The sequence below is a fragment of the Danio rerio genome, chromosome 4 (assembly GCF_049306965.1).
Source record: "Danio rerio strain Tuebingen ecotype United States chromosome 4, GRCz12tu, whole genome shotgun sequence".
Taxonomy (NCBI): domain Eukaryota; kingdom Metazoa; phylum Chordata; class Actinopteri; order Cypriniformes; family Danionidae; genus Danio; species Danio rerio.
Window position 1 is genome coordinate 32,283,711 of NC_133179.1, and position 26,997 is coordinate 32,310,707.

General features: G+C 34.9%; 2 protein-coding genes and 2 long non-coding RNA genes across 7 annotated transcripts in view; 2 read left to right on the forward strand and 2 right to left on the reverse strand.

Moving 5' to 3' along the window:
- Positions 1-26,997, forward strand: part of LOC137490091 (uncharacterized) — a 392,659-nt gene that overhangs the window by 191,577 nt on the left and 174,085 nt on the right. The window lies entirely within an intron of this gene.
- The window catches only part of LOC103909899 (uncharacterized), a 49,478-nt gene that overhangs the window by 14,272 nt on the left and 8,209 nt on the right, over positions 1-26,997 (reverse strand). For 2 of the 3 annotated variants that reach the window (XR_012402368.1, XR_012402369.1), the window contains exon 2: positions 6,667-6,713. This is a non-coding gene — a long non-coding RNA (uncharacterized lncRNA). Of the gene's footprint in view, positions 1-6,666; positions 6,714-10,294; positions 10,448-26,997 lie in introns of those variants that run through there. The other variant, XR_012402367.1, reaches the window with a different exon arrangement.
- On the reverse strand, positions 3,454-6,500 carry LOC141381777 (uncharacterized). Its single transcript, XR_012402432.1, has 2 exons — positions 5,106-6,500; positions 3,454-4,336 (listed from the first exon to the last, which is right to left on the reverse strand). It is a non-coding gene; the product is annotated as an uncharacterized lncRNA (long non-coding RNA).
- On the forward strand, positions 10,639-26,860 carry LOC561361 (uncharacterized). 2 transcript variants are annotated; one of them, XM_068219791.2, is made up of 3 exons: positions 10,639-10,725; positions 11,875-12,688; positions 23,850-26,860. In XM_068219791.2, the coding sequence occupies exons 2-3, from the start codon at positions 12,634-12,636 to the stop codon at positions 25,316-25,318; spliced, it is 1,524 nt and encodes a 507-aa protein (XP_068075892.2). In that variant the 5' UTR covers positions 10,639-10,725; positions 11,875-12,633; the 3' UTR covers positions 25,319-26,860. The 2 variants fall into 2 exon arrangements, with proteins under 2 accessions (XP_068075892.2, XP_073803655.1); XM_073947554.1 differs by lacking the exon at positions 11,875-12,688.

Sequence of the window (26,997 nt, forward strand, 5' to 3'; positions counted from 1 at the left end):
TTGCAATCGCTCATCTGTCAGTGGTTAAATAGGCTGATGCGTCTCTGATGTATTGTTGAGCCACCATTACGGGAAGACCCACCTGGTGGCAGCTGGGTGTACTGCAGCCACAGCGGTAAATGGCTGCCGTCAGAGATTAATTAATTCAGATCTTTTGTACATTAGATAAATATCGATTCTTGGCGCCAGAGCATATTGATATATTTGCACCACCCATAATCTATAACCAAACTCTCCAACAAACTAAAACAAAAACGAAAGTTAGTAATTTAATGCACTCTTGTGGGCCCCCTGGTGGCCATGGGGCCCTAAGCAGCCGCTTAGCTCGCTTATGCCTTGGGCCGGCTCTGTCTGCCAGCAAGGCAGGCGCGGGGGGTCATGCCAAACCCTTGAATAAGTATAAATAAGCCTTAAATTGCCGTCATGCATGAATGAATGATTATTTTTGCACTTTTACACAATAATTCATGATCACATTACACAATACTTAATCCACACGTCAAAACAACTCAATATTTTTTGACACTTTTCCCTCTCTCCATGTCCCTGAACACGTTAAAAGGAGATGGATTAATCTGAATAATTTCTTTAAGTTTGCTAATGTTTTACTCAAGTTCGCGTTTTGTCGATTAATCACAAAAACCTGTCCACACATTACATTGTTACGTGATTTAATTTACATATGGCTGCAGGTTTAATTCCTCATCAATGAGGCAGCACGTCCTCATGCGTTGTCAATGACATTATATTTAGCCTAAATATGCTTTACATAGGCTAAATTTATAATATTAACAAAACGTCAACTGGAAAACAAGTCTTATCTCCTTAATCTTGAGAGCTCTTTAAGTAAATTTTGAGTTCAATCGTTAGGTAGCCTATATTTTTTTACATTCTATTAAGATTATGTCAGTTTAATGAGAACAAACCTTAAAAACCCTTGCTAAGTTGTCTATAGTCACGTCATCCTCCCTTAAAACTGCGGAAAAGGAGCCTCTCTTTAGCGAATAAGTGGTAGACATGTTGCCGTCATTTGCTGGATGAACGTTAAAGGGTGCCAATTTGATCTGTGCAGAACTTACGTCACATCCGTTTAGAACCACCTGCGCTACTAGTGCTTGTGTGTTAAGCACATACCGCCACCTACTGTTCATATCAAACGTCACTCCATCAGGATTTCAGCTCCTGATTTCATACCTCTCGTCCATTCAAATTAAACACTTTTATTACATTATGCCTAAATTCTGTCGATCAGTTTAGTATTATATATTGTATTAATACCTTATATAAGCTATTATTTTATATATTACTATTAACATTTGTGTATAATAGCCTACGTAGCCTACTGTAGGTTTCTAACTTTGTCCATTGTTATTTAAATTTCATTATTTCCTTCTCACTTGCATACGTACAAAAATGTCAATGTCTAGCACTTAAAGCGTTTTTGTCAACATTTCTCTCTTTTTTTATTTTTATTTCCATGCCAAAAAAGGAACAGAAGGAGTTATATCTCTTACATGAATTAAATATAGGATAAATATTTCAATATCAATTTACACAAAGTTAGAAACTTAAAAAAAAAAAAAAAAACGTTTCTTCCAATCCATCTCATGAACTCTTAATGATAATAATGGTGGAACCAACATCACTACTGGCTATACACTTTTTATACACTTATTTAACACACTTGGCAACAACAACAAAAGAAAGAAAACGAACAACAAAAAATTGTGGGATTGCATTAAAGGGTTTGCATGAATCAAGCTTTGAACATCATAAATATACAAAAAGGTGAAAAAGTGATTAAAGTTCTTAAAAAGGTTGACACAATGCATTCAAAAGTAGCACTTTATGTTTTCCTAAGTCAATTTTGCTTAAAAAGTATGTTTTCTAAAGATAAAACCTGTCATTTTCAGAAAAGAAAACAACAATTTTGAGGACAAACGTGTGCTTAACAGCTTAATTCAACCCAAAATCTGTTAGTGACACTGCATAAAAAAATAAAAAAACAGCTAGTTCATCTACAAAGCCACAAAACAAGCAAGTCACATCAAAATAAGCATGACTATAAATAAATTAGGCTTTCCAGTCAGTGTACAGTCCATTACTTCCATTGTATCTGTTCAGCTGAGGGAATGGAACCAACCCCGTGACGTCAGACACAGCGATATTCCAAAATAGCTGCACCCTAGCTCTAAAAAATACAGTAAAAAATGCTATTTTCTTCAAAATGATTACATTAATCCAGTTTGTAATATATATTTTCATTAAAGTATATCAATTCGCTAAATAATGTAACCTTGACAGACTGCTTTGTTTTCACTTTTATGCTTTAAAAAAACAAGACCTACTTTATATTAAAGAACCTTAACTACATAGGGTTAAATTAATAAAATGGTGCAATGCACTTAAGTACTGTATATACATGTTTTTAAATTGTTATTTTCTAATCATCTGCATGTAATTACATTTAATATTAACTTCTGTATTCCAAAGGCCACTTAAATTGAGTCCAAACGCAATATTTGACCTTCATGCATAATTAATTTACATTTTTAACTCATTTAATTTATCTTTATTTAATGTGGTTTTAATAAACTAATGGTTAATGTAAAAAACTAATAACTTCAACCTGAATATAATAATAATAATATATCGCATATGCTGTATTCTCAAATTATAGTGCAATATCTGTGTAAATGAGTGGGAAAATATGTGTGGTGCACTAAGGAGGGAGTAGTTTCAGACAGAGCTTTTGTGTTGTCTTATTTATGCTTGTGATCAGATATTTGACCGGTTTACATTCTTTGGATTTTGCCTTTATTGGAGTATATGGGCTCTCTGCAAGCAGGGAAAAAATCCTTTTGTATAAATTGAGACAATTTATAACTTTATTCATGTTTCCTTTTGTTATTCAGAAATGTTCTGCATATGTTTTTTGAATATGTCTTGATAAGTAAAAAAAATGGCTCTGGGAATATTGTGAATCTCCTTTGTTTTCATATCTTTTTAGTTTAACTACATTTTAATTTACTTTTATAGGGACACCTCCAATGTGAAGAAGTGGACAGCTAAAGATGTTGCTGGCTGTTATGCTAGATATTATTTAAATTTGATTGTTTGCATTAAAATGTATATTACAGTATTAATTATATTATGTGAATTTAATTGTGATGTATATTGATTAATAAAAGTGATTTTTTTATTAGAATTGTGATGTATTTTTAATTTAGATAGATAGACATTTTCTTTTTTATTTCTGTTTGCAGCTCAAGACTAATTTTAAGATTTCATTTTGCTATTTTTGTGATCCTTAGCCCCAGTCTAGCCCAAGTCTTTAGTTGGTTCTTTATTTTTAATTCCTGTTCCTGTGTTTTGCTTTCTGTTTTATTTCTAGTTATAGCTTATTTCTTTAAGCCTTTTGTTTAAGTTTTAGTAGTTTCATTTAGTTCCTTATTTGTGTCATTTTGTTTTTTGAGCTCTTATTTCCCCCCTCTTAAATATTTCTCGTATTTACTTAGTTCTAGTTTGTTTTTTGCTTGCTCTTTTTTTTTTTTTTCTTGTTTCCCCAGCCGTCTAGTCCTGTTGTGTTGCTTGTGTCACTTCCCTCCTAAGTCATTGCTGGTTGTGGATCCCCTTTCCTTGATGATCCATCTGTTTGCCACCCCTGTCCTTAACCAGAGGTTCGGGTAGCTACCTTTTGACTGCTTGGCCTGAAGTTTGGAATTCCCCTTTCCTGACCAGCCTGTGTTACCCCCTTAAGACACCCCCCTCTGTATTATCCTGAAGTCCTGAGTCTCCTCCCCTCACCAGCCTGTTCTCCTGCCATCGTCCTGCACTATTGACTGTCCTTCTGCATAGTCTTGTTTACCTCCTGAAAATAAACCTTGTGTTCTCGAGTCAATTCTGCATTTGGGTCCTCCTTGCCTACAGTGACACAAAGTGGAGACAACACTTCGGATTCAGCGAAGTTGGAATTAAATGCTGATCATTCTCCATTTAAACATCTTTGTTTCTTCCCGCTTGACATGTTAATAAGCTTTCACTTCAAATGTAAATTAAGAATAGCAATCCCAGACCTTTCAGTATACCCGCTTAACATATTAATAAGCCTTCGCTTTGAATGTAAATTAAGGACCACAATAAAAGTGATACTCTTCCGTTCCCAGATCTTGAGTAGACTTTCAGGTGAGAATACAAACTGTTATGATAAATGAGTTTAAACAGAATTCCTTTTGGTCAGCAGATGGATCTAGATGGCTCGCTGCCACTCACATGCTACAAGTAAATTATCATTCCAAAGACATTAATTAAATGCTTAAATACTTTACTTGAGGAACTCTCCTCTCTTTGTTAAGAAAAGAGCATGAGACACTTGTGAAATAAAGTAGAAGTTGGGTCGAGGCAGACTAATTTCTTACAGAACAATGGGAAAAACCAGCATTAAAAAATGAAATGGTGCTTCAAAGCACTCAAGGTGGTTCCTGGTCATTCTTAAAAAGAGGGTTGCTCCAGGAACCCTTGAAGTTCCTCAGAGAACTGCCCCTTTTGAAATGGTGCCTAGAAGTTCTTTAGACGGTTCCGCCGGTGTGGCAATGTGAAAAATCCCAAAAAGTGCCTCCAGGAACATTTTAGAGTAGTTTTTTATTTGTACTGTACTATCTGTACAAAATATAAAATGTTCCTTGTATTTAATTTGGCTTTTTTGACAACTGATGTGATGTCTTAAATCTGACATTGAAAAATATTGCTGTTTTTTTCTTTTGATAATTCAGTAACCATAATTTTGTTATTGATAATCGAATTAAAGTGTGGCAAACAAGTTGCCTTAGCTCTTATGTCCTCCCTGTTACCCCCATTAACTATGTAGTATTTTCATATTATTTAAATAAAATCAACATATATTACAGGTGTTTTTCTGGTTACTTGTATCCAAAGAACTGACCACATTAAGTCACTAAAAATGGGATTTGATTGCATTGCAATTTCTTTTTATACTAAATAAAATACATTAAATTTACAATGTGCCGTAAATCATAAGTCTTTTTTAGATAATCCTTGTTTAATAATAGCTTTTAAAAATACTATTGCAGGGTAAAGTGGGGGACATTTTAGCCCTTAGAAAATGTCAATATTTCAGTAACTATTTATTTTAAACACCTTTTAAAGGTACAAGAAAGTTCTGTAACGGGGAACATTTGGCCTGTGTTACATGTGAAAATTCTGTAAAAAATGCTGAACGGTAATATCCTAAACTGGACCAGTATATTTATAGTAAGTACTCTTTCAACTGAAATTATAAATATCCTGGAAATTATCTTTTTTTTCAGGTACAGTTACTACCCTGAGATGGCACCAAATAAATAATTAACTCAATTAATGAATTTTATTCATTCGTGCATTCAGTCTTCTCTGTCAAATTGCATACTTTTTTTTTTGTTAGAACAGTTTCTTGTGTGTAGTGTGAAGCTATAGGTTACAATAATGAGTAATTTATCTGAAGAAGGTATATTAGGTTAATGGTTCATCTTCATGACTAGTATTGTATTTAATTAAAATATTATTGCCTTATGTTTTTTTTTTTTTTTAAGTGCTACAATACTTGCCGACAATGCCAGTATTTGCAAGTAGCTTAACGTTAGAAGGTTCGTAAGGAGCAACTATTTGACATACTAAAATTAGAATATTATGCTATTTTCACATTTTTTTTACTAAGATTAAATACCCTCCATCTCTAGGCTAGACTCAGTGTCGACTTAAAAATACAGAATGGAGGCAAATGCGCTGTACTTTAACATTGAATTTACATTAATATTAGGCGTATATCTTTTTTTTTTCATTTAAGCATAGACCTACTTTTCTTTTGAATAATGTAAACCCTTGCCCCGTCTCTTATATCTTTAGTTTCATGCTTTCAATGCCTATTGATAGCGATATGTTAAGAAAGCAAGCAGGAAAGTTTTGCTTTGCGAGTTATCCATCATGAATTGGTAACGGTGTGTGCTACGTTCTGTTTTGCCGATTGCAAAACGTGATAAGAAAATGGTTTGCCAGAATATACCCTGACCGATAAGGCTCATTGTGTCTCTATAGATGTTGTAGAAGATCAGAGTTCCTGCACTGTTATCCACAAACACTCCTATTCTCCTGCTGAGTGGATTTACCGTAAGACGAGTCTGTGCGATTGTGCCAGAATGAGAAACTGGAGGAATCACAGAGCAAACTCCAGGACTGAGATTAAATCCAAACCCACACTCATCACCTTCTCCCTTCCTCCTGATGCTCGTAACCCGAAACACACCACCATCTCCAACTGCAGTCAATCTCCCAGTAACAGCGTCCACACACACTTTCTTTGAACAACACATGAGAATAATAATCAAATCTGTCTGGATGATCAGGATACAACTGTTCCTCTTCCACACTCTTCACCTCTGTTCTCCTCAGACAGAATGAGTTCAGTGTTTGCTGTGTTTGGATCCAGTGTGAGGAAACAGACATCTGAACACAAGAACACACACATTTCTAACCACAGCTCTCTCTCTCTCTCTCTCTGTGTGTGTGTGTGTGTGTGTGTGTGTGTGTGTGTGTGTGTGTGTGTGAGAGAGAGAGAGAGAGAGACAGTGTGTGTGTGTGTGTGTGAGAGAGAGTGCATGTGTGTAATCCTACATTTGCGTGGTCCTGCTGTAATCCTCATGTCTCCTCCATGATCCAAACTGTAAACACACACAGATAGAGAGAATGAGCTGTTTAGTTTCACCTTTAGCTAATAAGCTAAAGCTAGCACTGAGCTGCTCAGCTACACGCTCAAAATTCTTCAGCTAAAACACACACTTGTTGGTTCCACCCGGGATGCACAATAAATCTAACACAGTGCGTTCTTTTTCTCTGCTGTTGGTGAAGCGAGCGCAGATACTGCTCATGCTGATGGAGACACCCTGCTGCAACATTCATTTATTAGTGATCACACTTAGCTTTGCCATCAATATTCACCACATGCAGCCTTTGAGCACATGTTGCAGTCCATCTCTAAACTCTGTTCAGATTATTAAAGCTGCTCGCCAGCGTCCAATAGATTGGCAAGTGAAAAATACACGTGTGCACAGAGAAGAGGAATCCAGATGTTCATTTTTGAACAAGAGTCTGAACATTAATCTAAAGTGTCTGATTCCAAAATCTGAATCCATCTTCAATCCCCAACCAGCAGTAACTTTTTCTTCACTGTGTCTTAACTATATTGTTGCTTTACTGTCATTTTTGAACATTCATTCTTTCATTCATTTTCTTTTTGACTTAATCCCTTTATTCATCAGAGGTCGCCACAGCAGAATTAACTGCTAACTTATCCAGCATTATGTCTTACGCAATGAATGGCCTACTAGCCGCAACCCATCACTGGGAAACATCCATACACACTCATTCACACAGGTATATGGACAATTTAGCCTACCCAATTCACCTATACCACCTGTCTTTGGACTTGTGGGGGAAACCTGCAAGGGAGAACAGCAAACTTCACACTTCACACACACTAAGGGCCTACTTACACTATGCCATCCGTACCGTGCCCAGGCCCGTTTCCCGGATCATTTGAGAAGTGTGAGTGCGCTGAATCGGGCTCAAGCACGTTCACTTGGCCAGCCCTGGCCCGGTTGGAAGAGGTGTGCCTGAGCGCGGTTCACTTGAGCTTTGGCACGGTACGCTTGTGTGTGAGTGCAAAACGCGCCAAAGCCCGAAACTGAGGGACTGTTTCATATGGATTTATTAATCATTCTTACTGTTCAGTGAACGCAAACTCTTAACAATTATGTGGCATTGTATGGGCCAAACACTAGATTATTGCACATATTGTAGCTTAGATTCTATGCAAAATCATACAAAAAATGCATACCTAAAATGTTCATAATCTCTACAAAAAAAAAAATTATAATAAAAAAATAGTCTGATAGTCTAGTGATTTTCTAATATTGTGATTTGTGCAATTGTGTGACTGTTGTGTTTGTGAGAGAGAAAGAATCAAAGTAAAATTTTACATCCAAGCTTTCAAAACATTTTGTTCATGACTTTACTGAAATATTATATAGAATTTTCACTGTCGTGGGTGTTCAGTTTTGCTACAATAATGCTATATGTAATTTATGTACTTATTTACTGTACTTGACAAAGAATGATTTGTTAATTGGTTATTGATTAGGCTACTAAACCTTTCAAGCTCGATTACCGATTACTTTTATTTTTGATCACACAGTTAACAAAAACACATTATTCAAAACTGAATATTTTACTGCCAGTTAATTCCGCTGTGGCAACCCCAGATTAATAAAGGATTTAGGCCGAATAGAAAAAAAGAATGTTACTTTTATTTACATAATTTGATTTAAGAAAGCAGGGGTTCTGTTTTGAAAACCATCGTTAGCCAACTAAGGTCGCAAATCCATCATTCCAATGAACATTTACAAACTGCATTGCAAACTTGGTCCGTTTACCTGCAGCATATGGTTGTGTTCTATTCCTAGTTATCCCCACATGCCCTATTCAATTAATGTTCCAACCTTTAAATTTGAAATCATTAAACAAAATATTGAAGTCATCTCTCTTAGGTGTGATTTGCTTTCAAACTCTTTTTACAGTTTAGTTATAGCTTCATACTGACAATTGCGTTCCCTTCGTAGTGCACTTTGAAAACATTTATGCCATTTTAAACACAGCCATGGCTCATGAGTCATGATGAAAGCTATAGGTGACCTATTATTTAAAAGTGAAATTTACATTATCTCCAAAGTTTACGAAAACAAAAATTTTATAGCAAATAATATATATATATATATATATATATATATATATATATATATATATATATATATATATATATATATATATATATATATATATATATATATATGTTAATGCTTTTAATTTATTTTTGGTTATTTATTGAGAAATGTATATATGATATGGGCCTGTTGGTTTGAACATTCCTGCAGTGGTTTGAATGTGCCAAATTGTAAAAGTTAAACTTTTCAAAAATAAACAATATCCTAATAATAATAAATAAATAATTATTGTTGTTATTATTAGCCTATTCAGTAGGATTTCATTTCTTTTCTGGCCTACTGTAAATTACAAGCATTAGCCTAAGGATTTTCAGACCTGTGGTGAAAAAACAAGCTGGATAAGTTGGCCGTTCTTTCCACTGTGGCGACCCCGGATTAATAAAGGGACTAAGCTGACAAGAAAATGAATGAATGATATATGTGGTGTGATTTGTCATATATACATATTAAATTATAGTATCCTCCAAAAAAATGTGATTATGTACTATGGATTGGTTTGAAAAGGTTGTTTAAGCATTCATTTCAACGTTAAATCAATTAAATTTTATGTTGAATGTGTAGATTCTACGTTGGTCCAATTGACTGTAAATCAACATCATTTCACCGTTAGACAAACCAATTAGGTTGATTATATGTTGAAAATGTGTGGATACTACAATGTTGTTTCGACTGAAATAAAATCAACATTGATTCAATGTTGGGTAAGTAACCGATTGCGTCGATTTCAGGTTAGATTTGAATGGAGTGCCTGACGTCATTTCAACATTACCCCGATGAGCAAAACGATGTTAAATCAATGTCAGTGATTAACATTGATTCGATATCAGTTATGTAATTAAAATATGTAATTTTGCTATCTGGGTTGCTATCTGGCTATACTATATATATATATATATATATATATATATATATATATATATATATATATATAAATATAAATATAAATATATATATGATGTATCTTCTGTGAAAAAGTGTTATTTCTTTGCATAAAATATCTATCTATCTATCTATCTATCTATCTATCTATCTATCTATCTATCTATATATATATAGACAGATATTTTATGCAAAGAAATAACACTTTTTCACAGAAGATACATCATGAATTAGAAAGTAATGTAACAAAACTTAAATCACAGCATATTATGTACGTTTATCAGATTTGCCAAGCAAGAGTGTTCCATGCAATAATTAAAAGCTATAAAATATTAAATTTATAGTTAAGGCTTTAGTATCAAAGAGTAACTAAAAATACAATTTTACAAAAGTTTGAAAGTCAACGCAAAACCTTCATATTAAGTACACTCCCAAAGCAAATGACTTAATATTTCTTCAGACTGAAAACAGAAAGAGCATTTGGGGAAATAATATTTTTAGATTGAGCACGTTTGTGATTTAGTGGAAAGCAGTTAGAGACTTCACCAACTTCAATATAAAAGAAATTTATGTAAAACTCCTACCATTCTGTCACTTAAATATATTATTCCAAAAGCTCACGCAAACAGGTAAAGATAACTTTAGGGGGCCAGGCTTGACTGAAGGTATACAATCAGGGATTGCACAGATACAATGTTATATTCCTCTAAAGAGACTGAAAGAGAAGACAAATTATCGTCTGTCCACAAAGTTTCCCTCTGTTGTCAAGAGACAGATTGAAACGGGCAGCCAATCAGCTTCCGCCGAGCGCCTACAGGCAGCCAATCAGCTTTCACTGAGCGCTTTCAAAGAGTCAATCAGTTACATACAGGCAGCCAATCCGCTTTCGCTGATCAGCGTGCAGGCAAGTATCCCGCCCATGGCGCGCAGTCTGAGGCGGAGAGTGGAGAGTGCAGAGCTTTGTAGTTTGCTTTTTGATTCCATTTATGTTACTGGTGTTGTTCATCTATTCAAAGTAAGTGTATTATATTTGATCTTGTAGTGTTCGCAGATTTGCTGCAATTATCTTGCGGGTTTAACTGCTTTAACATATGTGCTCAATGCTAATATACTTACTTGTTTTTAGCTCGATGCTACGCTGTAAACTTTAGATAAGTTAGAGGTAAAGTTGGTTTTATATTCGCACATTTGGACTTTCCCTTTAATAATAATAATTTCATAAAAGCATTATTTGCAAACTCTAAATAGCGAAATCATATTAGCAGCCAACGACTATCAAAGTACAACATTGTTCACAGTCAAATAAATATAGTGCTAATGTTGTTTTCAAGTCATCCTTGCATGCTAATCCTTGCATGCTAACCTCAATACAATAGAGTAAAGTTGGTTTTCTATTTGGATATTCAGACATTCTCCTTATTAATATAATTTCAGAAAAGTATTCTTTGCAAATCCTCAATAGTGAATTAGCAGCAAATGACTATCAAAGTACAACTTTGTTTACAGTCTATTAGATAATGTTGTTTTAAAGTTTACTTGCAAGCTAATTCTGAATATTCAAATTGGCATGGTAAACAATACCGAGACAGTTAAATTAACGAATGTGCGAATATAAAACCAACTTTACCTCAATCCAAAACCCAGATAAATGTAAGCAATCAGAGACATGATTACGCTGCACATGAGATGTAGAATCAGCCACTCAAGACTTGCACACATTTATTGAACAGGGGAAAAAAAACTATTATGTAACTTGTGTGAGACTATTTTGATGGTAAAACATATTATAACAGAATGTGTGTATATATATATATATATATATATATATATATATATATATATATATATTTTTTTTTTTAATAATATTAGAGAATGTTTTTATGCAGGAAATATTTTAAGGCAAATGTTTAAAAATGTGTTTTAAGGAGAATTTTTTTTTTTTTATCATTGATCAAACTGCAAGAGCTTTTAAGAATTTATCAGTGTTGTTTTTATTGGTGATTAAAACAAATCTAATGATGTTTCAGAGAGAGTTATGATTGTCAATTACATATTGAATATTTAATACAAGTTTTGCCATAAATATAGCCAGTGCAGCTGATATGGCATTAAAATATTTAAATATATGCAAATAACGTGTAATTACAATAATTGTCTTCTCCAGTGAAGCTCCTCCTCCTCCAGTGAAGTTCCTCCAGTTTAGCAATAAACGCTGGAATATTCCCATCTGGGGTCTGTTCTTTGTACGTGGATTACTCACTTAGCTGGATCCAGGATCAGTTCGTTCTTCAAAACTGATCCGACAGTTGTTGTCATAACAACAAGTTTTTAACAATATAAAAACAAGTTAAAAATATATGTATTAAGTGCAAAGAGAAAACGTATTGATTTGAACTTTTTAGATCGCTTTAGTACAATTTGTGTTCTATAATTGAAATGCTCAATATTTGACTTTTTTTTTTAAAGCAATAATACATTTATGCAGTCATAAACATGTTGGGACAGTTAATATGACTTCATAAAAGTTACAGATGCCTTAACCAATATCGAAATGCTTTTGTAAACATCCTGTTATTCTTTACACTGATTTAAAAAACGGCTACAATAATACTACTATAATAAGGAAAATCCGCTTTAACTGTAAAACTAAATAAATTGCTCTTGACACATGAAAGGGCCAAGCCTGCAGCCCACAACAAGGCTCGATAGATAAGTCCTTCACAACACACGCAGCAATCTCAGATCAGTTCATCCAGAGGTTTTAATCTGATTCACGAACTTATTTAAAGAACCAAATTAGCTAGAGATCAGTTATTAAGATTAACAGATCCAGGATCTGCCAAATCATCTTAGATCATTTAAGTGTGCTACGAAGAACAGACCCCAGGCTCCAGTGAAGAGTTTTTTGAAGGACAGCGAGAACATGAGTGATCCAGAACCATGCAAAATTAAAAATGAGGAGTCTGAACAACAAATAGGTTAGTGTTTATTCCTGATCATGGGGCAGCATGGGGGGTTGTTGGACTTCTGGGGCTTCAGCCCCAAATGTATGTTCCAATGCCATGAATCTTTTGGGTTTAAGTTTTGTCAAAATGCAGTTTTATTGACGCAGCTTCTTCTACCACATTAAATTCTTTTTTTACTGTTGATATTTGGCGTCAGTTAATCATAAAGTGACAATTTTGTTCTTCACTCATTGGATGGAAACGCTGCTTTATTCACATCTTTTATGTGATATTCCAGTTTTGCACATAAATGTATGTAATATATTTGGATGGAAACATGGCTATTGCCTACATTTGAGTTACACAGAACAAAGTCACGTACGAGAATGGCTTATCCTTTTTTAATAAATAATTGGCTTAAATTCACTGACCTTAGACATGTACTGTTACTAGATTAGTGGGATTATTATTCTTTCTAAAAATAATTTTTAGTACTGCTTACCTTCTAAATGTCATATCAACCTCTATCACTTGATCAATAAAAAATAGCAAGCAGACACACAAGTGCACTGTTAAATTTATTAAAACAGATAAAGGTGTATAAAAGTTTTTTTTTTTCAAATTATAAACGTCACACATTACATTACTTATTTTATTATACTTTAAATATTTAAATACTTTAATTGTAAAATTACGCATTAACTTGAGCAGCTGTTTTCCCAGGCTGATTGTTTCACTGATGGTTGCTTTTTTTTTAATATATATACTAGGGATGCACGATATATCGGCAGCCATATCATTATTGGCTGATAAATGCTATTTTTAAGATTATCGTTATAGATCCGATGTCTAAATTAGGCCGATTTCTTTAAGCCAATAAATTACGTAATTGTACAGACCTGCCTGCCGCACACCGGTGATTCTCACAAAAACTGAGTTTAAAAAATTTCAAACATGAGTTTTTAAAAATGTTTAAATTAACATTTTGTTTTTGCAGATAATTGTAACAAAGTCTGGAGCATTTGTCAACATTAATTAAAACACATATAATTGAGTACCATTTTGAGCATAATTTCCAAAATAAGGAATAAAAAAAATCTAATTTCCGCAACAGTCTGCAAAATCCACGATTTGTGGAGGCTTTCATACTTGATACACTCGACGAAGTCAGAAAGTTGCTAAATTAATTAATATAATATTTCAAGTGAATAGGTTGTGGATAAATTTGGAGAAAACTCATGAAAACATTTGCTGAAATTGTTCCCTTGTTAGTATTTCCGCCATCTTCCCAATAAAATCTCGTTATGACATCTCGCATGGTTCAAAGGGATGTCAATAACTGCTAACCTCTCTAACTTACTATAAGTTACAACCCCTTTTTAGTTACGCCATCTGGTAAAAAAAAAAAAAAATTTAACACACAAGTGTTATTTGCTAGTTTCAGCTTGGCGCAATAGTCGTTTTGACATTTTGTGCCATGCTGTTTAAATAGCAAATTCATTTGCGCTCATACAGTGTGTGTGCCCATTGGCAGTCTGATCTAAAAAAGCAGGCGTGTTTTGGCGTGTTTGGTGTTTTGCTATTTTGAAAAACTATAATAGTCTGTTCTTTAGACCAGAACAAAGCCGGTCTATTGTCTGGCGCAGAGTGCGCCTCGCTTACTGCTTAATACACACAAGATGTAGAGCAATACGCAAATATCTTTACATTTGAGAAAGAATTTAAATATTAAGGATATATATGATATAAATATATAGGATATAAATATATAGGATATAAATATAAAGGATTAAAATATAACAAAACATTTTCTAGCCTACATGAATTTAAAACCACTGTCTTCATACTTTCTTCATCTCGGGAGGCTTTTTGAGTTAATTCAATTTGCTTTTGTATGTTATCATTATTAGCAGTATTTATTAAAAACAAGCTTAGATTTGTCAGCCTGTCAGGTATTAGACCATATGGTCAGGGTCCCCGTGGGGTCTTAAAAGTATTAAAGTCTTAAATTAAAAAATCAAAATTTATGGCTTTAAAAAGTCTTAAATTTGCTGTTCTAAGTCTTAAATATTTTTGCACAGGTCTTATTTATGTGATGTCCGTGTAACGCTACATCTAATGTTAATTTAAATTCTTTTTGTTGTTGTTGCTAGGTTTTTGGGGTGTTGTAGTTCTTTATTTCACTATTCCAATTGTAATTTGCGGTATTACAACTACAAAAAAGTCAACTTGCAATAGCCAATCAGCTTTCTGATATTAAACTCAGTGCGCGTGGCGAATGTGATATCATCGCTGTGTTTGTGGAAGTTCGCTTTGAGTGCACGCGACATGATTTCGGCTGGCAGAGTATGCCGTTATTTCACTGACAATTGTCGCAAGCGCAGTTTTATAAGTCGGGAGCGCTGTAATACGAGAGAGCGAATCTTTGCTCATGCGCCGGTTTCCTTTGTTCATGGACAAAACTGTTTGCGAGCTCTCCAAACATTGGCTGCTCACGTGCGATTGACCTGCTCTAGCTCCGTCTGACTTCTTCGTGCTTTTCCAGAGATGCTTCAGCATATATTATTAAGAATAGTGAACTGGTACAATGAAATACAGTGTAGTTTTACTACAGTAAATTGTGCTGAATTGTAGAAAAATAAACCCTATATTGTAAAAAAATAAAATAAAATAAAGCACTGGGTAGTTTGTTTTTAATACACTTGTTGTGTTACCATAGCAACTATAGTAGTACCACAAGAGAGTAATTGAAGTACTTTACTGTACTTTACAAAACACTGTACAGCAGACACTGGTTAACTTTATTTTAGTGATAAAATGAGATTGACAGTGGGATTTATTTGAAAAGTGAATAGTACAGTAGGCTATAATACCTAATCAAGTTTTTACCTATTTTCTATCACAGCTACATTTCTGCTTGCCAGAATGACCAATAATTATTGGCTAGAAATTGCAACAGCCATGGGGAAAGAAGGAAAGTTTTTGTAAAACTTTGGAAAAACTCTGAGGGATAAGTTTGTTAAAACAAAAAAGAGGCCCCCAAAAACATCTTAGATGATAATGATTATCTTTTTATTTGTCTGATTTTACTTTCAGTTTTTTTGGACCGCCCCCTGTCATTCAAAAAAATATCTAATGTTGAAAAAAACACGTAATGTTGAACGTGTCAAGTATAAAAGCCTTAATCCCTTTTGTGAGTTGTGCGATGCGGTGTCAGGTGAAAGTATAAATCTGCATTAAGATGTTTGTTTTTTCTGTAGTTCAATGGTGCATTAAACCTGACTTTTGTACTAATCAATTTAAATAACTTTATTTTACCCCCAATTTTGTGCTTTTACATTTTCTCTCGCGTGTTTTTGATATTGGGATATAGGTCTTAAATTTAATACTTAATGGTCTTAAAAAGGTCTTAAAAGGTCTTAAATTTGACATTATGATATCTGCAGACACTGATGGTGCAGCATGTGTATTTGGATGCAACTCAGTTTTTTTAACACACTTCGTTATTATTGTTCTTTATTAGTTTGCTGAAAATTAGAACTGAATTTATAAATAGTTTTGAACAAATATTTGCGCTTTAAGTAAATTAATTATTTATAGGCTAATTGATGTCTGTGCACAAGGTTTCCCTTTCCATGAGAGCGAAAGTGAAAGTAGATTATGAGATGCTTTATCTCTCATTCTCGCGCTGTAGATGCTCCGTTTAACTGTTTTCTTGCTAGTGACATGCTCAGTTTTTCTACTTTACATCATGTAAATAGCAAATGTGCCATGGCGCGACACAACTGGCTCTTGAATGGGAAACTCTGATTGGTTTATTCTCAAAACACACCTATAACTCGTTAAGAAAATAAACTCAACCCTTTTAGACCATGCGCCACAGTGCAAAGCAGATTTTTCCGTCCTTATATTAGCAAAAGTTGATTCTGACATGCCCTGTGCTTTGCGCTTTGAGCATGGACCGTCAAAATAGAGCACTGTGTGTGCAGATTAAAACTAAATTATTAACTTAAATGAATACATTTCCTAACACTGTAGAGTTATTTTTTAGTAATTACACCCGCTGATCTACATCTCCAAATCTAATCCCTCTCTTTCCTTCCTTCTGTACTCCTCAAGTAGTTCTGGGTTGCTGTACAATTTTTCCCAATATAGCTTTTGCTAAATAATAACTTTTTTCACTTGCCGACTGTCTAAAATGAAACATATCAAAGCAAAATATTAACAGTTAGTACATTTTAAAATTAACATTAAATTCAAAAGAGTAATTTGAACTGGAGTGCAATTAACTTAAATTCTCATTTTCGAAACAGCCGTTCTCTCTACCGCAACTGTCCATAAATGGTTGCGGTATATGAGAAAAGAGTTGTGGAGAATGAGGTGCCTTAACATGTTTTGCTAATTATAGGGAAGCTATGATGATTTAGCAATTTTTTACTCAGTGCCTATAATTAAGACTTTAGAGAAGTTCATTTTCACAATAAAAATGTAAATCTAACAATTATGTAAATGTAGAAAACCTGTTTCGGTAATGATAATCAAAAAGTCATGTAACCATTTTGACAGAAGAAAATTTGATATTTAACTAGAGAAATATAAAATATCTTCTTTTCTGGCAGCCATCTTAAAACAACTGGCCCATGTGGTCCTTCATTCACAATTAAACTTTATTTAAACTCTTTGTGCATTTTTAAACTACTTTAAAATGGTTGCGGAGGATGAGAACATCTGTCATGGACACATTTTTTTTCAGCTTTTTCTTATAATCATTATACATAAAAATTCTGTAAACTATTTGTTCTGTCATGTAAGATAATCTCTTAGAACAATTCATTTGTTTTTATGCTGAAATTTTCATGATAATTTGTAATGTAATGTAATGTGTATTTTATATAGCACATTTATTGTGTATGGCAATACACCCAAAGCGCTTCACAATCATGAGGGGGGTCTCTCCACACCACCACCAGTGTGCAGCATCCACTTGGATGATGCGACGGCTGCCACAGGACAACGGCGCCAGTGCGCTCACCACACACCAGCTATTGGTGGAGTGGAGGGACAGTGATAGAGCCAATTCGGTGGAGAGGGGATGATTGGGAGGCCATGATCGTAAGGGCCGATAGAGGGACTTTGGCCAGGACACCAGGGTTACACCCCTGCTCTTTCACGAGAAGTGCCTTGGGATTTTTAATGACCACAGAGAGTCAGGACCTCGGTTTAACGTCTCATCCGAAAGAATTTGTTTAAATTACAACATAACACACATTCAAACATACCTGGACATGTTTCGGTAATGAGAATTTCAGTTAAAAATGCATTTAAAATTATCATAATTAAATAAATTATGTTGAAATTACACATTGTGCTTCGTAGAGAACAGTGTTGTCTTTATTCTAATGTTTTTTGTTTTACCAAATTACTAAGTTTTATATTTAAAATCTTAAGTGCCATGTTGTTTTACACGCATAGATGGAACTTGTTCAGACTTGCCCAGTGCACTATAATGGATCTCTCCTCACACTGTTTATTTCTTCGAAGTCTGTCATTTTTTTATGTGGTATTGCTGTGAGTTAATAACTCAGTAAGTAACCATGTTCCTTATCATTGTAGATGTGTTTGATTGAGTGTCATAGTCTATTTTGCTTTAAATCGCCTCAGGAAAAATATTACAAGTGTTGTAAACCTTTCCTGGGGGCTGTTCCAGAAAGCAGGTTATGTGACATACCCGCGTAAGTTTGAGAGTAAGTAGGTGGATAACATCAGCTTTGGTTCCAAAATCGAAGGTAACTTCTGGGTATGTTATGTAGCCGTAGCAACTTACTCTCTGAACATAACCTGCTCCGGAGTAGTTTTTTCATTGTGTGAGGGTTATAAGTGTATAGTTCTTTTCATAACCAAATTTATAATGTTTATTTTCAAAAGAATCGTTAATGTATTTACCAAACCTTTTGAAATCAAATATGACAAACCGCGAGTCTGCGCTTATCGCGATACAATAAATATTGTGATATATTGCAATAGTTTGTATTAGTATGTGTGTCATGTTATATTGACAACTTGATGAAGTCAGTAGACAATTTAAATTCCAATTTATTTTCTATCCATTTTAATTCATTAGAACTGCACTGTTCTCGAACAGAGAACTCGCAGAACTGTATTAAATGCATATTGTTATTTAACACTGATTAAAAATGAATATGCCACTAAAGTCACATATATATGTTAAACAATTTATTAGCAAGTTGGGATGCTCAATATAATCAATTAACCGTTAACCAAAAGGGTGCGTTTGTAAACAATTAATGGTATCAGTTAAACGATTAAAAATATTATTATATATATTTTTAGTTTGACTGCATAAAGGGCCGATCGAATGGTTTCTAACGGCCGCAAGTGTTTTGCACGCGGCTCATCCCTAAGCAGCAGTTTGTGTTGTCAAGACAACTAGAGAGAACTTTTAAAGAGCATGGTTTCCACTACAAAATATAAACATTTTGCTGTAAAACTGGTCGCACATGGGTAAATTGATGGCTTGCACGAAACATTTTACATGCAAAAAGCCGGCCAGCTGTGCTGCCACGGTCATGTTTGACGTGTTGTCTGTTACAACGACAGGACCTTCCAATTTATGTCCCATTCTTCCTAAGCAGTTTTCAGTAACTCTGCAATGTTAGTCAAGGCAAACAGAAGCTTGTTGATGATGTTATCCAGTGTAGTTTTCCTTGAATCAAGAGGTTTCGGTTGAGGTCGCAGTGCCACTAATTCATCTGCATATGGTGTCTTGTTAAGTGATGACGCAAGTTCGTAGTGTTTCCCGAATATTTTAAGATAGATTTGCAAAGCTTGCAAATGGCATTTTTTTTTGTCTAATTCAGCACTCTGGTATAGTGTTAAAGCCAAAATGCAGCCACACGTCAGCTCTAAAAGCAGGAGGCTCCTTTATATTTTCCACTATGCTCATTCTTGCTAACTGCTGATACAATACTACTTAGCGTTTTGTTGATAGCGAGTTAGCAACATCTACTGGAGCAAAGGAGGAGGTTGTTTGGCACAACATGAATCGATACTTCAGGTTGGACTAACGATACACGATCATGAAATAAATTATCGCAATAGATATATCGATATTTTTGCACAGCCCTATTCCTTGGTCATAAATCACTGTGTGTCATTACACAGCTGACTCAGAGCACGCCAATAGTGTAGTGGACAGTGCGTCGTTAATGAACAGCGGAGCACACAGTGGAGTGAGTTCAAATCTCACTTACAGATCTTGTGTTTTTCTCTCCTTCTGCACCCCTCACATTTTTCTGTATAACATTACTAGAAGTGGCATTCTTGTCTTTTGTAGGAAAATATGTCCATAATTTAAGATGTAGGACGTCGTTCATATGCATACATTCACGCACACACACCTACATTTTTTATATATATAATTTTTTTCAGGGTTTCCAAATGCTATTGTGTGCATTAATTGCAGCCAGTTTTAAAGCTCAATCTGTCACTAAAGGACACTTATAATATGAAATCTGTCCATAGTATAAATGTGCAGGTAAAACTTAATTTTCTGTCCTTAATCTTTTGGTGTTTCAACTATTAAACTCATTACTGCTTCCACTTACCAGCTCATATGTAATGACCCCACCTCCTCACCATGTTGTGGCTAAATGGCTGATTTTCAGGAAGTAATTATTCAAGTGTATAATACAAATATAGTAAAAAAAAAAAAACTGTGAAGCAAATGTTGCTTTACACAATGTTTATTTTTATTATATTTGTATTATACAATCAAATCATTACTGGGCACTACATTGTTATTTGCTGGAGGACAAAAGATACCATTTTCTGCCTTTTATGGTGACACTCTACCTGCAGCCTGACCCAGAGGAAATCTCAGTGACCCAAGCAGACAAAAGAGATTGAAGAGTGCTAAGAAATATAATTTCTCAAAAAACTGTTTAATCAAATAGTTTGGTCTGTTCATTTCTCCATTTCCTGAAATAAAATGAATGATTTTTTACAGTGCTTTATACACGCACCTTTTAACGTGTAACATATTTTTTATATACATTTCTCACCTTAAGGTGATGCATGTGACTTTATTTATCTTTGAAGATGGATCTAATACAGCTATATATATATATATATATATATATATATATATATATATATATCTTTTTTTTTTTTTTAATAAGATAATTAAATACACAAAATATAAGATTTTGTGATCCAAAAGTAAAATTCAAATATGGAAAAGTGCAGACAAATTCTTACACTGCTTGTCAGTTGAGGCAGAAGGAACTTCTGCCTCAGCATAAAAGCATAAAAAGAACCTAAAGCTACCTGTCAACAATCACTTACAACAGTGACAGATTGTGTGGTTTAGGTCAAATAACTCAACCACTGATGAGTCTTTATTGAAGGACATAGCAGCTCCTCTATCTGGTTGCCCACAGCAGTTAGACAGGCCTCTTTCTATTAGCTGCATGACAGAAAGAATATTTTAGAGTGTTAAATACAGAGCTCCAGTAATTAAATATTACCTTTTAGGGGAATGTTTCTGTGTTTAATGACTTTGGACAGAGTTCTAGCTCCAGAAAGATTATTTCTATAAGCCTTACATATTAGTCAATACATATATTGTGGCCTTAAGAAATTAATAGCAGGAAAATTAAATGCATGAATGGTTACACAACATACTTAAAAATTATGTTAAAGAGAAGTTTAATTGTTCATTAGCATAAAATAGAGAGTGGCATGTGTAATTTAATTAACAAACTTTCTTATTATTTATTTTTTCTCAATTATTTCTTATTCTCTACATTTCTTTCCTTCGTTGATGCAGATGTGTAATGTGTTTGAAACCTTTAGCTCCGCCTCTGTAAAGTGTGATGCCTTTTTTTTTTTTTTCTCACCGTCACTTTCTATGGTGACACGTGAATTCGGCGATCTACTGAAAAGGCCTTCAGGTATGTGCCGTGCACGCGCATTAACCCGCGGTTATCTTCAGGAGGTTGATTTATCTAACTCTTTATCACCTGTTTTGGAACCAACATACTCGCAGTAAGCAGGTTTTGGGTAAATCAACCGAGAGTTCAGGGTTTAGCAGATGGTAAGTTAACCCAGCTTTCTGGAATACACCCTGCTCTGTCTCTTTGTTGTGTTAGAGAAAGCAGGGAAGATTCACTTACTACTCCATGGCCGAATAATGTTAGTTTCAAGGTGAACTGCCTTCTCTTTTTGTTGCAGCCGGTGAATGAACGAGTACAACATATTTATTACTTTCCGTGTGGTACAACAAATCAGTCACTGAAAATAGTCTCATTGTCCATAAACCGCTCCTCCTTTCTCTCTCCTTCTCCGCTTCACACACCCCCAAACTGCAGCCCAGTCCCGCTAAAGGACCTGCACATTTTACAACACGTGTAAACATAACGGTTGCTTGTAATCTGATTTTTTGTCTTATCAACTCGTTGCTTGCCATGTGTTGTTGATGTAAGATTGTATTCAATTTAATCGGAATATTCATATTGATTATATCAAGCGCGCGTGAGAGCTGTCACTACACACACACACTGTAGCACGGGAGAGAGGAATTGCAATTGACAGCAAGAATGAGCGCATAAGCGTTGTCTGATTGACAAGCAGCACCTACACGTGTTCAAAAGGATGAATCTGTGTCGCATTTTCTAAATGTACTAAATCATACTATCTGTATTTAGCTGTTCACTTGTTCGGTGGCTTTAAACTGTCAATACACCTCCAAAAAAGGCTTTTTCGGACATGACATTTGTACATGTGTACATCACTGTAAAACATTTTATTCAAGACCATTTGAGCTGGTTTCGGTCCTTAGCTCTTTCATTTTCATCTTATTTAAATATATTTAACTTGCTTCATGATTAAATTCCATTTTGTTATTTAACCTATTATTTTTATGCAACAGTCAAGTTGCATGTTAATTTGCTTTTTGAAGAAAAGGAAATAATGGATTGTTTGCATGCTAATTTATGTGAAATGGTGAATATAGTTATATAATCACCTTGCAATTCTGAAGTTATAGCTTTTTGCTTTGAGCATAGACTACTCAGTTCATAAGAGCAGTTCAATCTTTGATGAAGTTTGCTGTATAAAAATATACCATTTTGAAATATTTATAATTATTGGCCTATACATATCGGCTATCGGCCTCCAATTCTGAAGAATTATCGGTATCGGCCAAAAAATCCATATCGGTGCATCCCTAAATAGAGGCCAATGGAGAAAAAAACAGCCATGAATATAACAAAAAGGGAGTTAATTTGCAGAGAGTCTATTGAGTTTAATTTTTTTTTTTTAAAGCAATTTCCCAGTGATGGGGAATTAATTTATTACTAATTTATTACTCTCGTTTACATGCTTATGAGTGATTTCAGTGTTGTTGTTGTTATTATTATTTTCTATTGTATTTTATTTGCAATCAAACAAAAATTGTTATTATAGAGGCCAACGAAGCATTTTTGTCAGAATATGTCGAAATAAGATGTCCCCAAATATTAGTCCATTTGCTTAAACACAGAGAACCTTTGGCCAAATTAAGTCTTACAATCACCCCAGAATGGATGAAAATGACCCAACCACACACAAGGGGAAAGGTGCACATTTCAGCCTTTATGCACATGTTGTACAGGTATGTCTCATGTCTGCGAGGCAAATATTCAGCTGTTACTCCAGAACCTTTTTTTCTGATGCGTTTACCAGTCAGGGACACAATGAACAAGCATTCCCTGTTTGCTTTACAAATTTTAGAAAAACATTTTGTAGTAATTGTGAGTATATACAAATAAAAATAATCATTTACAGCTTTCAAATCTGTCTTATCAATATGACCAAAATTACTTTTATGATCAATTATGTAAGAAACTCTGAAAACTGGACTGACACAGTTTTAATTTACTATAACTTCTATTTTAAGCGGCTTTGACACAGTTTACATTGTAAAAGCCCTAGATAAATAAAGATTAATTGAATTGAATCTCCTTAAATGTGTACACATTAATGGACCGAACAAAATATGATCTGATTTATTTTACATTTAATCTGCATCAAAATTTCAGTATGTGTAGCCCATGTTTCCAGTGTCTTTTCATTTTTCAGCTTTTGATGAGTTTTTAAGACTTAATGAAAACTGTTTTATTTATTTTTATTTCAGACCTAATTGGAGAGAATGAGTGGAGTAAAGAGGAGGAACATCATGTCAAAATTGAAGAAAAAACTCATTTACAGACTGATGGTATTTTGGAAAGGAGAGACACGAATTGTTTCACCTGCACTCAGCGTGGAAAAAGTTCTGGAAGAAAAGGCGATCATAAGATTCGCATGAGGACCCACATTGGAGAGAGACCATTCACATGCACTCAGTGTGGGAAGAGTTTCAGACAATTATCACAACATAATCTACATGTGAGGATCCACACTGGAGAGAAACCATACCCATGCACTCATTGTGGGAAGAGTTTCAGATCATCATCACAACTTAAACGACATGTGAGGATCCACACTGGAGAGAAACCATACCCATGCACTCAGTGTGGGAAGAGTTTCATATCATCATCACAACTTAATCAACACATGAGGATCCACACTGGAGAGAAACCATACCCATGCACTCAGTGTGGGAAGAGTTTCATATCATCATCACAACTTAATCAACACATGAGGATCCACACTGGAGAGAAACCATACACATGCACTCAGTGTGGGAAGAGTTTCAGACAATTATCACAACTTAATGGACATATGAGGATCCACACTGGAGAGAAACCATACACATGCGCTCAGTGTGGGAAGAGTTACACCGTATTATCAAACCTTAAAAACCACATAAAGATTCACACTGAAGAGCAACCATTCACATGCACTCAGTGTGGTAATAGTTTTAACTGCTTATCATACCTTAAACGACACATGAGGATCCACAGTGGACAGAAACCATTCACATGCACTCAGTGTGGGAAGAGTTTCAGACAATTATCACACCTTAATAACCACACGAGGCTCCACACTGGAGAGAAACCATTCACATGCACTCAGTGTGGGAAGAGTTTCAGATGCTCAACACAACTTAATGTACATATGAGGATCCACACTGGAGAGAAACCATACACATGCCCTCTGTGTGGGAAGAGTTACACCGTATTATCAAACCTTAAATACCACATGAAGATTCATCCTAAAGAGAAACCATTCACATGCACTCAGTGTGGTAATAGTTTTAACTGCTTATCATACCTTAATCGACACATGAGGATCCACACTGGACAGAAACCATTTACTTGCACTCAGTGTGGGAAGAGTTTCATCCGCTCATCAAACCTTCATAAACACATGAGGATCCACACTGGAGAGAAACCATACACATGCACTCAGTGTGGGAACAGTTTCAGCCAATCAACACACCTTAATCAACACATGAGGATCCACACTGGAGAGAAACCATTCACGTGCACTCAGTGTGGGAAGAGTTTCAGCCAATCATCAAACCTTAATAAACACATGATGATCCACACTGGAGAGAAACCATTTACTTGCACTCAGTGTGGGAAGAGTTTCATCTGCTCATCAAACCTTAATAAACACATGAGGATCCACACTGGAGAGAAATCATTCGCTTGCACTTAAGCCGTGGTCACACTGGACTTTTCCCCATAGATTTCCATTCATACACAAGCGAATGCGGCAGACCAGAAATGCAAGTTCGTGCATCAAGTTTTGCAGTTCACTGCATTGCAAAGTTCAAGCTTGGTGAACTTGACAGTGTGAGACTAATGGAAGATCAAAACATGACCTCTCTGGACAAATGTAAAATATGGACCAATCGCTCATTTTTTAAATGTCTAATTGTCTTGTTTAATCCCGCCTCTTTTTGCAGCGCCGTACAACAGAATTCAGCATGCTCAAACTCTAGTGTGACCGCAGCTTCGGTGTGGGAAAAGTTTCAGCAACTCCTCAGACCTTAATAAACACATGAAGGCCCACACTGGAGAGAAACCATTGACATGCACTCAGTGTGGGAAGAGTTTTAACCAATCAGCAAACCTTAATAATCACATGAAGATCCACACTGGTGTAAAAGAATATGTGTGCTTAAATGTGAGAAGACTTTTATTAAAGCGCCAAAATTGAAACTGCACCAGACGATTCACACTAAAGAGACCGTACATGTGTTCACAATGTGACGAGGTTTAATCAGTGAACACATCTGAAAACACAAAAGAGGATTCACACTGGAGAGAAATCGTACAGATCTGATCAGTGTCTACAGAGTTTCGCTCATTCGATGCAGCTTAAGAAACACGTGGACAAAAAGTTGCACACATGACATGAATACAGCAAAACATTTTCACATGTGCACAGGACGTTTCATGTCTGAATAATGTTTGAAAAGGCTGAGTGGTGGTGTACTGTTTTCCTACACTGCAATAGGTGCGTTGTAAATGTGTTGCACTCCTTGCGTTTACTGTAAACACAATGACAGCGGTTGAGAGAAGAACAGTTTCATAAACATCTGGCAAACAGCACCTCTGTGTCTCTTTGAAAGTGATTGTACAGGTGCGGATACATCTGTACTCTACTCTTCAGTGTATTCATGTAGCTAGTGTTGTTTTGGATGATGTTCTCTGTCTGACTCCCTGAATGAGAAACAAATCACTGGGAAGACACTGCACATTAATAAGAAGGTGGAGCTCCAGGACGGTTAGTTTGCAGTATACCAGGGCCTCAAGTTTAGAAAGCCCATTCAATTGTCCTGTTTTGCATCTTTTTTTAGTAAAGTTTCATTCATTTTAGGTTCAAGATTCTTTCTAGTTTACTACATTTACTTTTTTGAGTAGAATACAAACTTGATGAATATTTTATGATTTAGGCAGAGTGACAGGTAATACAATGCAATATTAATACACTTTGATGATCACAAGACTCCAGATTGGCATTACTCATCAATGGGTATATAAAAGTTGTTGTGCTAGCTACCCCAGGACGCTGTGGCTACTCAGGAGTCCTCATGTCAAGACCTGCCATCTCATTGACTCTTTAACCTTATGGTTTTGTTTTGCATTACCTATATCATGTAGTTAAAGTGTTGTTGTAATAATATTCTAAGTTCTTTATCTTCATTACAGGGTTTCTGCAGGGTATTAAAAAGTCTAAAATTTAATAAAAAAATCTAAATTTAAGGACTTTAAAGTCTTAAATTCCCTGTTCTAGGTCTTAAATATTTTTACACAGGTCTTATTTTTCCGATTACCATGTAAAGCTAAATCAATTATTCATTTAAATTCTTTTTTTTGTTGTCGTTTTTA

What these genes read in the sequence shown, in the direction of transcription:
- LOC561361 (XM_068219791.2), top strand. Translation starts at nt 12,634, where the DNA reads ATGAGTGATCCAGAACCATGCAAAATTAAAAATGAGGAGTCTGAACAA. An exon ending in GGAGTCTGAACAACAAATAG is followed by an intron (nt 12,689 to 23,849) that starts GTTAGTGTTTAT and finishes TTTTTATTTCAG; the next exon opens with ACCTAATTGGAGAGAATGAG.